This window comes from Oryctolagus cuniculus, chromosome 21 (assembly GCF_051225735.1).
Source record: "Oryctolagus cuniculus isolate XC-2025 breed Fujian yellow rabbit chromosome 21, ASM5122573v1, whole genome shotgun sequence".
Classification (NCBI taxonomy): domain Eukaryota; kingdom Metazoa; phylum Chordata; class Mammalia; order Lagomorpha; family Leporidae; genus Oryctolagus; species Oryctolagus cuniculus.
In genome coordinates, this window is record NC_142887.1 from 10,863,771 (window position 1) to 10,879,169 (window position 15,399).

Sequence of the window (15,399 nt, forward strand, 5' to 3'; positions counted from 1 at the left end):
TGCCTCCCCTCTCTCTGTAACTCTGCCTCTCAAATAAATAAATAAAATCTTTAAAAAACAAAAAAGATTTACTTGTATATCTGAAAGGCAGAGTTACATAGAGACATGGAGAGAGAGAGATATCTTCTGTCCACTGGCTCACTCCTCAAACTCCATCCAGGTCTCTGGCATGGGTATCAGGGGCCCAAATACTTGGGTCGTCTTCCACTGCCTTCCCAGGTGCATTAGAAGGGAGCTAGGTCAGAAGTAGGGCAGCCTGAACTCGAACTGGTGCTAATATTGGGCCATCCTCCACTGCACTCCCTGGTCACAGCAGAGAGCTGGCCTGGAAGAGGGGCAACCGGGACAGAATCTGGCACCCCAACCGGGACTAGAACTCGGTGTGCCAGCGCCGCAAGGCGGAGGATTAGCCTAGTGAGCCGTGGCACCAGCCAGAATATCCTTCTATTTCACTAATTTTGTGATGGCATCCATAAAACCCAAACCCAGTATCAGAGATTCTCAAATGTGAATTTCAGAGTCAAAGAAACAGGATCCCTGATTGGTTCCCCCCTAAATCGTTCAAGCTCAGACTTGGAGCAGGTGCTGGTGTGGCCCTGGGGGCTCTGGGGCTGGGGCTTGCTGCACGTGGAGCCCGCCAGCCTCACCCTGAGACTTGGAGCAGGTGCTGGTGTGGCCCTGGGGGCTCTGGGGCTGGGGCTTGCTGCACGTGGAGCCCGCCAGCCTCACCCTGAGCCTTGGAGCAGGTGCTGGTGTGGCCCTGGGGGCTCTGGGGCTGGGGCTTGCTGCACGTGGAGCCCGCCAGCCTCACCCTGAGCCTTGGAGCAGGTGCTGGTGTGGTCCTGGGGGCTCTGGGGCTGGGGCTTGCTGCACGTGGACCCCGCCAGCCTCACTCTGAGACCCCCGCTGAGCCGCGCTCCTGCAAGCCCATTTTCCACCTGAGTGGTCAGACGTGTCCTTTTCGGCTCGTCTTGTCTGGGTTTGTGATCAGGGGACTTCCAGACCCAGAGCAGAGGCTTGCCGATGCCGGTCTGCGCCCACAGGCATCTCTTCCCACCAGCACTTGCCGAGCGCGCCAGCGTGTTGCTGCTCTGTTTTAGGGCCGGGGGTGGGCGTGAGGCCTTCGTCTAGCTCCCTGCTGAGCGCCCGGTTTGGGTTTGTTCCACAGGAAGGTTGAGGACCTGCAGTTCCGGGTTGAAGAAGAATCGATTACCAAAGGCGATCTCGAGGTAAACCCCTCCTCCAGCCCTCTTCAAGCTCCTGTGGGTTCCCGTGCTGGGAAACGCGGGTGACGTCATGTGCCCGCCCACAGGTGTGGCCAGAACAGCCAGCCACGGGAGTGGCAGGAGCCCCGGCCCCCTCTGGCAGCTCTGTGGCTCTGGTGTCCTGTGCCTGTGGCGGGGTCCAGTGTTTGCTACTCTTTTTTCATCACTGAATTCAAAACCATGAATCGAAGTCAGTCAAGTCATAGATCTGGCAGTGCGTGTGCAGTTACGCAGCCCCAGGGAGGCTGTGGTTCTCTGATGGTGAGAAGTGGCAGCTTCGAGGACATTCCGCACCACCATCCTGCAGAACAAAGCCCTTGGCTTCATCTCAGGTAGCTCGTCGGGCTGGCAGGGCTGATCCTTTATAACCCTGTAGAGGGATAAACGAATGTTCTAGTGGGTCATTTTCTACAAACAGTAAGTGCCAGCCTAACAGACAAGAGCAGTTTACATTTCAGCTTCTGTTTACGTCCATGGCCTCTTCATGTTTTAGAAAAGGTTTTCCTTAAACACGTTAGTGTTTGTATTAAATACCACTGCTGGATCTACAGTGTAGCTTTTTCAAATTTTGCAGATTTTTTTTGTTCTTTAATATTTTAGTGAAAATTGCAGTCTGTGCAGTTCTCAGAATGAATATACGTTTTTGCTACTACTATGATTTTGGGGTCTGTCAGCCGCTTGCACCATCTTTGCAAACGGAACTCTGATTTCTTTGGAAATCTTCAGTCGACAGAGAGTGTAGGCTCTAGTCACGTAGCGCCCAGAGGTCAATGGTTCACTAGCGGTTTAACAGGTGTCCCCTCCACTCATTTCATAACCAGTCACTTTCCTTTAGTTGGCTTTTGTGTTGTTCTCATCCATTTAAAAACACGCGGAGCCTCCATAGAAGCTCCATGTCATCATCTAATTCGTGTGAAACACGGCTGTGGCATTGTAGGAAGGGCCGAGTACATCAGCGCTGGGCTAGCGTAGTCTGTCTGATACACTCACCTCAAATTAATCAAATAAAGTGATCCTGAAGCCCTAACACATTTTGGGACGTTAGCTGAATTTCTTTTTTGTCGTTAATTTTTTTTTATTTTTTTACTGATAGCAAAAGAGCCAGATTTCTGAAGATCCTGAGAATGTAAGAGGGCACTTAACTGTGTGGATATTTCCCTTGTTAACACAGATTGATTACAGATTAAAACGCTTATTGATACACTCAAACACTAACTGCATACTCTGACCTTAATATTTTTGTGCATGTGGCTTTCCGAGCAATTACATTAGTTCCCTGAAGAAACTGTATCTAATGACGAGGCTTTGTAAATTCATTTGTTTAATGAACAAATAGGCAAATGTTTGCTTTTAAGGAATCTTACAAAAAAAAAAAAATACCCACCTTAAACAATCTGGGGTCCCGGCTGCCTTCCCCCAGTTCAGTGTCTTCTAATTTTGATGGAATTTCCCCAAAGCGCAGGCAGCTGACTGTAGCCGGAAACACCAAGGTGCCGGCATAGCGGGAACCCCGGGGCGAAGCTTCCCAAGCGGGAGAACCCGGCAGTCGCGCGCGCCCCCTGCTGGCCGGTGCGCGCCAGTGCGTGCACCCGCGGTGGCTGCTCCAGGGCTGCCCTGTCCGTGGGACCCAGCTGCACACCAGTGCACCCGTGTGTTTTGAGAGTCTAGTTACAGATGAGGGGTTTTCCCAGTGGCCGCCACCAGGGGACGACACTAGAGCGAGGGGCGACTTGTCTCGGCCCCGCCTCCTGGCAGCTGTAGTGGACAGCTCAAGGCCGGGCTTCTCCAGCGGCCTCCTGAAGGGCTCCTTCCTGCGCAGCTGCTGCAGTGGTCTGGGTCTCTCCGCTGCCCCCGCACCAGGCTGGCTGGCGGTGTCACTCTGCATGGGACCTCCCTCCCGCCTCCCCGCGCGCTTCCCGCAAAGCCTTCGCTTTCCTTTCGACCCCCGTCTTGGGATACTCTGTGCCGTATTCTAAGAAAGGGACAGTGTGCAGAGGAGGGCGGGCCCGCCGCAGGAGGCCTTGCTGCGCCCGCCCGGGGTTGGGTTTTTAACCTGGGAGTAGTGACCTCTGCCCGGAGGACGCCCAGCTCAGCGGAGAGGGAGGGTGTGCAGTCGCCTTTTGCTTTTTCCTGCTGGTTTCACTTCCCGAGGCTGGGACCCGGAGGATGCAGATCTGGAGTGATTCTTTTCCTGGAAATCGGTAAATTGAAGGCCAAAGGGACTATCCAGACAATTAGGTTTGGATTTTATTTCATTATTTTCCTGGAGTTTAAAAAGCTGAAAAAAAAAAAACTTAAAAAAATTTTTATTTTGTGTTCATTTGTAAGTATCCGGTGATGGTTTATATATAAAAGTGACCTCTTGAATGCACCAGGGGCCCCAGGAGGCCCTGGGGGGAGTGAAGGTGGTTGTGTCTTGCCCCACCTTCTACTTGAGCTCTGCACTACTTTGTGTCAACTTTATCATCTTTACATTGTCTGTAATGGTCCAGTGAGAACCACAAGATACTCAATTTTTTTTAAGATTTATTTATTTTACTTGAAAGGCAGAGTTACACAGAGAAGGAGAGACAGAGAGAAAGAGAGAGAGAGGTCTTCTGTCCCCTGGTTCACTCCCCAATTGGCCGCAATGGCCAGAGCTGGGCCGATCCGAAGCCAGGAGCCAGGAGCTTCTTCTGGGTCTCCCACGCGGGTGCAGGGGCCTAAGGACTTGGGTCGTCTTCTTCTGCTTTCCCAGGCCACAGCAGAGAGCTGGATAGGAAGTGGAGCAGCCGGGAGTCGAACCGGCGCCCATGTGGGATGCTGGGATTGCAGGTGGCGGCTCTACCCGCTACGCCACAGCACCGGCCCTGAGATACTCAGTTTTTACGAGGGACCCACAGCTACCAAGAGCAGCTCCACCTTAGGTTTTGCCAGCTGCTCACTGTGCTAACCTGTTGGGTGGGGAAAGAGGCACAGACCATTGAAGGTTGCAGTTCCGCTGCTGCGCTTGGTCCTGTTAGAAGGAGCCGGCCTCCCCTGTTCTCCATCAAGTCATGTCTGCACAGCGGAGGGGAGCACACAGCACCAGTGAGACCACGTCAGGACCTAACAGCGCTTTTTGTGCTGAGTCACCATTTCCCACCTTTCTTTTCTTTTCTTTTTTTTTTTTTTAAGATTTATTTTATTTATTTGAAAGACATAGTTGCAGAGAGAGGTAGAGCCAGAGAGAGAGAAAGGTCTTCCGTCCGCTGGTTCACTCCCCAAATAGCTCCAATGGCCAGAGCTGAACTGATCCGAAGCAAGGAGCCAGGAGCCTCTTCCGGGTCTTCCACGTGGGTGCGGGAGCTCAAACACTTGGGCCTTCTGCTGCCTTCCCAGGCCGAAGCAGAGAGCTGGGTCGGAAGTGGGGCAGCCAGGACTGGAATCAGCAGCACCCATATGGGCTGCTGACGCTGCAGGCCGGGGCTTTACCCCACAGTGCCACAGCGCCGGCCCCCATTTCCCACCTTTCTAACATCTGAGCTGATGGAAGCTGCTGTACCTTAGGGTAAGAATCACGAGAGCCTTACAGTCGCGGGGAGACCCTGCTCCTGAGATGGAGGCCATGCAGGGTAATCATGACCGAACCTTCCCTTTAATTCTTACTCCATTTTTTTTTTGCCCTGGGAGACAAGATGAGAATCCCCCAGACCCTGCTCTCCTGTCTCGGCCAAGGCATGCTGGGCTGTCCCCAGCCCTGCGCTCGGGAGTCCGGTCCTGCGGGTTGACCCTTGACCCTTGCTCCTGTCAGATTGTGGACTTGCACTCAGGACGTGGGGGATGCTCTGAGGCCCAGAATGTTGTCCTGTGATGGCGGCTGGTCTCCCTTCCGTCATGTACACGTTAATCTCAAATGGCCACTGACTGCTGGGCGGGAGGGAGACCACAGCTCAGAGGGCATTAACTGTTCTAATGTGTGCTGATAAACTTCACTTATCAATGTAACCTATTTGGCTGCATGCATCTGACACCTCATCTTGCCTCATGTGTTTTCCATTTCTCCTTTCTCGACAGACAGCTCCTGTGCCCCGCCCACCGTCACCCTTGTCCGTAGCCTCCCCTGCCTCCTCCACGCCCTCTCTGTCCGTCCTCTGGCGGAAGGTGCCGGCGGCCCAGCTGCATGCTGCGCTCCCCTCTCTCGTGCTGGCATGTCGTGGTAGCACTGTGGTGTTCTCTTCCTCTTCCTTTTCACTAACAGACGCAGACCAAACTGGAGCATGCCCGCATTAAGGAGCTTGAACAGAGCCTGCTCTTTGAAAAGACCAAAGCTGACAAACTCCAGAGGGAGTTAGAAGACACTAGGGTAATGGTTTTCGCTATTTCATGGAGCAGCCCCATGCGTGTGAATGGTGGACACCTCGGGAGACCTGCCCTGCAGTTGGCCTGAGCCTTGACCCAGTGGTTCAACCTGAATTTGGTCTTGGGACCTTGTAGGTGTTCATGAGCTTAGATTTGCAGGAGGCCCAGATGTGTTTTTATCAAACCTTTTGTCAAAAGGAAAGACTTAGTCCTATGGTTGGCTCAACCAGAATCAAGATCAGAACCGTCCCAACCATGTAATTTGAGGTTCTTTGTATTAATTCCTTGAAATACCTTTCTTCAGTTTGCCACAAGCAGTCAATTGTCCTCTTGTTCTCCTCCTCCTGGCTACTGGGTTTTCTAAATGATTTTTGTTACCATTGTTTTGCTTTAGAAATCTTTTCCTGCTGTCCTCCCTGGCCCCTGGGAGAAGGACGTGGTGACCCCGAGGACTTTGACCTCGGTTTTCTTTTTTCTGGGGAGCTGGTCTCTCTGCGTCTCTCTCCTTTCCACCCAGAAGAGGAGTCTCAGTGTTGAGGAGGGAGGCGCGTGCTGGGATCAGAACGGCTTGTGCGGCCAGGACGCCAGTGGTGCTTCATTTCCTGCCAGGCACTGTGCTAAGTGCTTTTTGTTGTTGTTTTCCAAGATTTGGTTATTTGAAAGGCAGAGTTAGAGAGAGAGGTCCTCCATCCACTGGTTCACTCCCCAAATGGCCGTAACGGCTGGGGCTGGACCAGGCCAGAGCCAGAAGCCTGCAGCTTCTTTCTGGTCTCCCTCGTGGGTGGCTGCATCAGCAGGGAGCTGGGCCGGAAGGGGAGCATCCAGGACCCCCACAGCCGGCTGCACCACAACACCCACCCAGCACTGAGTGTTTTGAAAGGATGAGTCTCAGCACAGCCCGAGCAGGGAGGAGGTGGTGTTGCTCCCGCTGACTCCGAGGGCAGGTCGTGTCCCAGGTCACCACGCAGCTCCAGCTGCTGACACTCGCCGACCCCGGGTGGAGCCGTTATGGAAATGGCTTTTGTGCCGAAAGCCTTAAGACATAATCACTCATCTGCATGCAGAGTAAGTGCTCACACAGTGAAATCAGGACTGTGATTGGCTAAGTTGCCCAAATATTAACTTTAAAATTTGAAAAACTATGTCTCTGATCAAATTTGGGATCTTGATTTTTTCTTTTGAATTATTAATATTTGTGGAAGTTTCTCTTGGCGAGAGATCACTGACTGACTTATCTAAAAATCTAGACAATGGAATGCTTTTTCTTCCCTAAATTATGAGTTTTTTTTTTTTTTAAAAGAAGAAAGAATGTTCTCAGTTTGCCTTAAAACTTAAGGTTTCTCCTATATATTTGGTGGGGGAAAAAAGTGAGAATTGGTGCTATTTCTTTGTTACCCAAGAGGCAAAGACTTGATGTGGGAAATAGAAGGGACAAGTGGGCCGAGGCCTGTTGACAAAGGAAGGATGTATTTTGTAAACTTTTGACCCCCTCTCCTGTATCTGAATATTGTCAGCAAGCAACTCTGGCACTTTTTTCCTGCTCTGGATACAAGGCCAGCGTTCCCAGCAGGGGTGTCCCAGCCCTGCAGAGGAGAGCTGCTGTCTTCCCTCGACTCGTGTGTGTGTGTCTTGGTCCCCACTCTTGTTATGTCAAGTGTGGAAACAACCAGCAACCCACGTAGTTTGGTATCACCCACGTCCCTCCTAGGAAGCGCTTTACAGTTCCCTTCAGGCGGTCCACCCCGTAACCGCAGGGCGTCACCAGGTGTGCCCAGTGCTGTGGCAGCATTAGCTGGGAGTAAGAAGTGACTCCTGCCTGGCCTGGCCTCGGACTAGTGGGAGAGGCAGACACATGGGAAGGTTAGTCTGTGGGTGGACAGACTTTGGGAAGTAAAATAACAAATGGAAATGCTTTTCTTCTTTATGAAAATGACATAAAAAGAATAATCACATTATTCTTTTCACTTTTTTATATGACATCTTCTGCATTTAACTGCTTTGTGGCTAAGAACGACAAGGGTGCTTCAAAAAGTTTGTGGAAAACAGAATTAAAAGTTAATGCAGGCTGGCGCCGCGGCTCACTAGGCTAATCCTCCGCCTTGCGGCGCTGGCACACCGGGTTCTAGTCCTGGTCGGGGCGCCGGATTCTGTCCCGGTTGCCCCTCTTCCAGGCCAGCTCTCTGCTGTGGCCCGGGAGTGCAGTGGAGGATGGCCCAAGTGCTTGGGCCCTGCACCCCATGGGAGACCAGGAGAAGCACCTGGCTCCTGCCTTCGGATCAGCACGATGCACGGGCCGCAGTGCGCCAGGCGCGGTGGCCATTGAGGGTGAACCAACAGCAAAAGGAAGACCTTTCTCTCTGTCTCTCTCTCTCACTGTCCACTCTGCCTGTAAAAAAAATGAAAAAGAAAAAGAAAAAAAAATTTTTTTAAAGATTTATTTTTCACTTGAGAGTCAGAGTTACATAGAGAGAGGAGAGGCAGAGAGAGAGAGGTCTTCCATCCAACGGTTTACTCCCCAATTGGCCACAACAGCTGGAATTGTGTCGACCCGAAGCCAGGAGCCAGAGCTTTTTCTGGGTCTCCCACGCGGGAGCAGGGGCCCAAGGACTTGGGCCATCTTCCACTGCTTTCTCAGGCCACAGCAGAGAGCTGGATCAGAAGTGGAGCAGCCGGGACTAGAACTGGCACCCATATGGGATGCCGGTGCTTCAGGCCAGGACGTTAACCCACTGCGCCACAGTGCCGGCCCCAATGCAAAAATTTTGAAAATCGGTGCTAATGACTAGATCTTCAAAAAAAATCATGGAAGATGCATATTATGAACAAGCTTGGAGCAGGTGTTGTGGTACAGTGGGATAAGATACTTCCTGCAACCCTGGCGTCCTTTATGAGTGCCTGTTCCAGTCCCAGCTGCTCCACTTTTTTTTTTTTTTAAGATTAATTTATATATTTGAAAGGCAGAGTTACAGAGAAGCAGAGAGAGAGAGAGAGAGAGAGAGAGAGAGAGAGAGAGAGAGAGAGAGGTCTTGCATCAGCTGGTTCACTCCCCAGATGGCTACAGTGGCCAGAGCTGCGCTGATTCGAAGCCTGGAGCCAGGAGATTCTCCCAGTCTCCCACACGGGTGCAGGGGCCCAAGGACTTGAGCCATCTTCCACTGCTTTCCCAGGTGCATTAGCAGAGAACTCGATTGGAAGAGGAGCAGCCGGGACTTGAACTGGCATCCCACATGGGATGCTGGCACTGCAGGCGTCAGCTTTACCCGCTACGCCACAGTGCCAGCCCTTTGATCTCGCTTTCTGCTAATGCCACCTGGGAAGGCAGTGGGGGCCCTAGTGCTTGAGCCCCACCACCCATGTGGGAGACTCAGGGAATTCTGGTCTCCTGGTTTCAGCCTGGCCCGGCTTTAGCCAGTGCAGCTATCTGGGGAGTGAACCAGTGGATGGAAAATCTCTCTCTATCCACTTCCTCCCCTCTCTTCCTCCCCCTCTGTAATTCTGCCTCTCAAAAAATTAGTTAAAAAAGCAAAACAATACTGCGATGGGTGTGTGGCACAGTGAATTCAGCCACGGCTTGAGGCATTGATTTTGGAGTGCTGGTTCAAGTCCTGGCTACTCAGCTTCCGATTCAGCTTCCTAATGCATATCTTGGGAGGCAGCGGAGGACGGCGCAAGTCCTGGAGACCTTAGTACCGTGTGGGTAACCGGGATGCAGTCCTGACGTTGGCCTCGCTCAGCCTTGACTGTACAGGCATTTGGGGGGAGTGAACCAGCAAATGGAAGATTTTCCATCTCTCTGCTTTTCAAATAAGTTTTTTTTTTTAAAGATTTATTTATTTATTTGAAAGACAGAGTTACACAGAGAGAGAAGGAGAGCCGTGTGTGTATATATATATATAAATAGAGAGAGAGAGAGAGAGAGAGAGGTCTTCCATCTGCTAGTTCACTCCCTAATTGGCTACAATAGCCGGAGCTGTGCCAGTCTGAAGCCAGGAGATTCTTCCCGGTCTCCCACGCAGGTGCAGGGCCCCAAGGACTTGGGCCATCTTCTACTGCTTTCCCAGGCCACAGCAGAGAGCTGGATTGGAAGAGGAGCAGCTGGGACTAGAACCAGCGCCTATATGGGGTGCTGGCATTGCAGGTGGCGGCTTTACCTGCTATGCCACAGTGCCAGCCCCTTAAATAGGTTTTTTTTTAAAAAATGTTTTTAAAAAAATGGATTTCAATATTTTTGAAAGGCAGAAAAGAAAGAACCCCATCCACTGGTTCACTCCCCAAATACCTGCAACAGATCTGGGTCAGGCTGAAGTCAGGAGCCTGGAACTCAATCCAAGTCTCCCAGGTAGGTGGTAGGGACCCAGGCACTTGGGCCGTCACTGCTGCCTCCCAGACTGTGTGCTGGTGGGAAGTCAGGACTCAAATCCAGGCTCTTTGACATGAAATGTAGGTGAAGCACCATGCTGATAGCTGCACCAGACGCCTACCCTAAAGCCATCTTTTAATTCAGTTTTCCACAAACTCTGTCCTTGTAGAACCACAGAGGGCAGCAATTAGAGTCAGCCCTTCATTGTTTGATGACTTGATTCTGCTGCTTCGGAAACCTAAGTGTTTCCTCTCCCTCTTCCCGTGTGGATTTTTACTGGAATCACAACTTGTAGGTGGGCAGAAGAAATGAAAGGAACACATTTGTTACTTTTGTTCCGATGAAGGCAAGGTGGGAGAGGGGTCTTAAATTTGGAGTTTTGATGCTTGAAATATGGGGCTCATTGATGTTTTAAAAATGATTCATGTTCCCTTCTATTTCCCAGGTTAGTCAAATGATTTTTATACCTGAAGAAGCCATTTTCCACGTACTTGCTGGACTAAACTGTTTGACAGGTGGTAGTCAGAGCTGATTCTTTAAGACTAAAAGGTGCAGGTTGAGAAAGTGTTTTTCCTAGCCCTGGGATGTTTATTTTTCAAACCCCGGAGCTCAGATGGAATCAAAATGAGTGTGGGCAGCTGGGAAGTTGAGGGCAGACTCACATTCCAGGTGATTCATGTGCATAGTAGTGGCACCTGAGAACCACTGGGTTAGGGAACGCGATGCGGACATCACAGTGCTGATAGAACTGTAAAGTCCAAAAGAGGGCTCTTTGTAAGAGTCTTACCTGTAACTTCAGGTAAGTAATTATCTTTCTTTGTCTTTAAGAGGAAAGGTTAGTAAAGTAATTCTTCATTGTCCAGTCGAAGGTTTTTTATTCTACAGGTGATATGTTGTTCATTGAAACGTTCGATGGGTAATTTTAGACCTTGTGTACCAGTACTATTCAAGAGTCGTATGATGCGGGCCACACATGTGCGATTTGCAGTTTTCTGGTACTCACTTAACTTTTTAGTAAGTTACAGGTGAAATTAAGTTTACTAATATACTTAAAACACTACACAAAGTATTATCACTTCACCGTGTAATCACTCTAAAAACAATTATTAGCCAGACACCGTAAGCTCTTCTCTTCCCCAAGTCTTCAAAATGTGATGTGTATTGTGTGCTTCCAGCACGTCCCTCAGAGCTCAGGTGCCGCACAGGGCTGTCCCGCACACACAGTTCTGGGAGGCCCCCCAGAAGTTAGCTCAGCTGGCATGCAGCCAGGGCGAGGCGCAGTGGGGAAAACCGGCAGATAGGGCTGAGAGCTCTGGGATGACTTACGATCGGGTAATGGGTACTTCCTTGATCTGTGTCTTTAGGGAAAAAAAGTAAATTTGGAGTGAGCTAAACTCAATGTCAGTTTTACATTGCTTTAGCATCTCAAAAGGGTGGAAGTTTACCAAAGATGACAGCTCTGAGTTGGAGCTGCCAGAACTGGGCTTCCCTGGTGGTCAGAGTTGGAGACATCTTGGCTTGTGAACCTTCCCGAGAGCTTGAGTGCCGCGGGATGCGGGGGAGTTGCAGGCCTCCAGGGTTCAGGAAAGGAAGCTCATCAGTGATGTGCTACGTAAGTGATCTCTTTTTCTTTGGACTGCTGTCACTAGGTGGCCACGGTGTCAGAAAAGTCCCGGATAATGGAGCTAGAGAAGGACCTAGCGTTGAGGGCACAGGAAGTGGCAGAGCTGCGGAGGAGGCTGGAGTGCAGTAAGCCCTCTGCGGATGTGGACGTGTCGCTTTCCCTTTTGCAAGAGATAAGCTCTTTGCAAGAGAAGCTGGCAGCCGCGCAGGCCGAGCACCAGAGAGAAGTGGCTTCCCTGAAGGAGCACTTCGGAACCCAGGAAGAAGCGTTGCAGAGGGACATCAGGGGCCTGCAGGCCGCCACGGAGAAGCTTTCCAAGGAGAACGAGTCCTTGAAAAGCAAGCTTGACCACGCCAACAAGGAGAACGCGGACGTGATCGCGCTGTGGAAGTCCAAGCTGGAGACGGCCATCGCGTCCCACCAGCAGGCCATGGCGGAGCTGAAGGTGTCCTTCACCAAAGGGCTGGGGACCGAGTCGGCCGAGTTTGCGGAGCTGAAGGCGCAGATAGAGAAAGTGAGGCTGGATTACCAGCACGAGATAGAACGCCTGCAGAGCCAGCAGGACTCTGAGCGCTCTGCCCACGCCAAGGAGGTCGACGCCCTGAGGGCCAAACTGCTGAAGGTCATCAAGGAGAAGGAGGACAGTCTGGAGGCCCTCAAGTCGAAGCTGGACAGAGCGGAGGACCAGCATCTGGTGGAGATGGAGGACACGCTGAACAGACTGCAGGAGGCTGAGACAAAGGTAAAGGAGCTAGAGGCGCTGCGAGCCAGATGCAGCGAGCAGACCGAGGTTATCGATAACTTTGCATCGCAGCTCAAGGCGACCGAAGAGAAGCTCTTGGATCTTGATGCCCTTCGGAAGGCCAGTTCCGAAGGTAAATCGGAAATCCAGCAGCTCAGACAGCAGCTCGAGGCAGCTGAGAAACAGATTAAAAATTTAGAGATTGAAAAGGATGCTGAGAGCGGCAAGGTTTGTATCCACAGCTTCCATCTTTTGTCTTTCCCTCCACCGTTATCATGTCGCGTTATGTGTTCCTCTTGAGTTGAGGTGACCCATCCTCCTCATTCCCTATTTAATCAGAAGGAAGTAAAGGAAGTGCCCGGTGCTCCCGGGTAACATCTGAGAATCTTGAGCTTGGCTCCACCTGAGGAGATTAGAGGAAATCGTGGCCCAAACATGGGCGTTTATTTTGGTTTCCTTTGATCTGTCACTTTGTCACTGGGCTATGCTGTGTAAACTTAGCTCTGGGCTGTAACCTCTGTTTAAAATAGAGAATTCCCCAGCACGCTGGTGTTCAGATAAATGAAGAAAGAGCAGGGGTGTGGGCTCGTCCTGTGAGGCCCACGCTGTCGGGATGGTGGGGCGACTGTGTTCTTGGAGAAGAAGTGCCAGAGTCGGTTTTGGTGAACATGTCTGTTCAGTAACATTCGGGCACAAGCTTTTATAGGGCAGGCAAGGGGGAGTAGCTGGCTCAGGGGAGGGACACTAATTCTACAGGATAAAGCAGATACTGGTGCCTCCGCCCTTCTCCAATCAGCTTGAAGGTCACGTAGCCTACTTAGCATTCCAGATGGTCTTTATGGGTCTGGAGCCGGTTACCTAGTTGACAGTTACAAGGCCTACAACAGGAAGTGGGGGTGGGGGAAATGTGCCTGGGGTCCCTGCTGTGTGCCAGAAGCCAGGTCGTGTGTGGGGGTCCCAGTGTGCTGAGCCCTCGACCAGGTTTTTTCCGGGGGGCATGTGCCGTGCCCTCCTAACCTCCTGCATGGGCTAGGCAGGCAGTCTCCCAGCCAGGCAGAGGATCACCCACAGAGGGCAGAGGTTACAGTCTTCTCCTTTCCCACCTGTCGGTAGGGTTCCATAGAAAAGCAGAACGTGAACGGAGTGCTCTGACTTGATGAATGAATGTGCTATGATAAACAACGTTCCCCCATAGGAAGGCTGAGAGCCCGCAGCCCTTTGCATTGCCTCTAAGATTTTATGGGAATCTTTTCTGTGTCACAAGAACATGCTCTAAGTCTGGCTATTTCTTGTTTTGTTTAAAAATTTATTTGAGGGGCTGGCACTGTGGCAATACCAGGTAAAGTCGCTACCTGCAGTGCTGGCATCCCATATGGGCACTGGTTCTAGACCTGGCTGCTCCACTTCTGATTCAGCTCTCTGCTGTGGCCTAAGAAAGCAGTAGAAGATGACTTAAGTCCTTGGGCCCCTGTACCCACATGGGAGACCCGGAAGAAGCTCCTGGCTCCTGGCTTTGCATTGGCTCAGCTCCAGCCGTTATGGCCATCTGGGGAGTGAACCAGTGGATAGAAGACCTCTCTCTCTCTCTGAGGTTTTCTATCCACTGTGTAACTCCTCTCTCTGTGTAACTCTTTCAAATAAATAAATAAATCTTTAAAAAAGAAAAGGCACCATAAAAATTTATTTGAAAGGCAGAGTTAGAAAGAGAGATAAAGATCTTCCATCTGCTGGTTCACTCCCCAAATGGCTGCAATGGCCAGAGCTAGGCTGACCCAAAGCCAGGAGCCAGGAGCCTCTTCTAGGTCTTCGATGTGGGTGCAGGGACCCAAGCAGTCAGGCCATCTTACACTGCTTTCCCAGGCTCATTAGCAGGGGGCTGGTTTGGACGTGGAGCAGCCAAGATTTGAACCGGTGCCCATATGGGGTGCTGGCGTGGCAGGCAGTGGCTTTACCCACTGTGCTACTGTGCTGGCCCAAGTCTGGCTGTTCTGAGAAAAGACTGGACAGGTGTGCTTTTGGTCGAGGCATAGGAAACCATGTGAAACACCCAGCAGCCCCGTTTCTCGCAAACAGCCTTGTCCGATGTCGTCCTCATCGTCAAGGGTTGTTTCTGGTTCTGTCACTAGTTGAGTGCTGACTTGATGATGAAGGTTCTGGAGCTTTCTGCGGGAGAAGCTGCCCTAGTGGCAAAGAAGGAAGGGTTGTGATGGTTCACCGGGGAGCAGGGAGGCAGACCGATGGCAGAGACTGCCGGGAGGCCATGGCTGGCGGTGGCAGACTGGCCACAGCGCGTTTTCCTCAGATCTCCTCATGTGGGTCCAGCATGCCAGTCAGGGCACAAACCGACTACCTGTTCTCACCTCAATATTTAACGAAAGCCAAATTCTTGTGACTATCGCCTAGTGGTTTTTAAAATTTTATTTTAAATGTTGAGCCCCTTGAAGCATGTCCAGAAATACAGGGAAACAATGGAGATCACATGTCCACTCCTGTGTTTAAGATTTGAAAGTCCAGAAGATGAGGCTGAGCAGGGGCTTGTCCGCTTGTGCGCTCCCTGCTCTGATTCCACAACAGGTGGAGAAAGCAGCAGCCCTGGGACAATCCTAACCGGAACTGATTGAAAAGTCCTTGACTTCTTTGGATTAAAAAACCCAACTTTTTATTCCTCCCAGCTTTGTTGTGTTGTATTTGTTCTCCTAAGTTTATCACATTTGTTCTATTTTATTTTTTCTCATTCCTTTTTGTTTCCTTTTTGTTCATTTGCTCCTGTGCCATGTGACTGTGTGTTAGGCTAGTGGCATTGCCAGAGAGCTCCAGGAGAAGGAGCTAAAGCTTACTACACTCGAGGAAAACTTGAGTGGAGTCAGTCGAGTGAAAGAGGCTCTGGAGACGGAACTGCGGGTCTTGGTGAGTACTGCAAGGTGGCTGGCTGCTTTCGGTTAGAAAAAAAATTCTCCGTTGAAACAAACCATTACTGCAGCCATTTTCTTTCTCTTTGACAATGCTATTTAAATTGACTGTTAGTTATTGGCTAGTAATGACCTGGACAGGAGGCCGACCAAAACCCAAACTAGCCACAAAGGTAGGT

At 51.0% G+C, this 15,399-nt stretch overlaps 1 protein-coding gene across 30 annotated transcripts in view; it reads left to right on the forward strand.

Annotated features, from left to right (window-relative positions):
- CLIP1 (CAP-Gly domain containing linker protein 1) overlaps nt 1-15,399 on the forward strand; it is a 133,804-nt gene that overhangs the window by 65,283 nt on the left and 53,122 nt on the right. For 10 of the 30 annotated variants that reach the window (XR_016227095.1, XM_070066144.2, XM_089323059.1 and 7 more), the window contains exons 8-12: nt 1,169-1,229; nt 2,359-2,391; nt 5,485-5,589; nt 11,595-12,539; nt 15,102-15,218. Coding sequence is in view for 28 of the 30 variants with exons in the window: in XM_070066144.2 (XP_069922245.2) it covers nt 1,169-1,229; nt 2,359-2,391; nt 5,485-5,589; nt 11,595-12,539; nt 15,102-15,218 (1,261 nt within the window). In the remaining 2 variants the exon portion in view is untranslated. The remainder of the gene's footprint in view (nt 1-1,168; nt 1,230-2,358; nt 2,392-5,484; nt 5,590-11,594; nt 12,540-15,101; nt 15,219-15,399) is intronic. The other 20 variants (XR_016227096.1, XM_070066146.2, XM_089323063.1 and 17 more) reach the window with 7 other exon arrangements.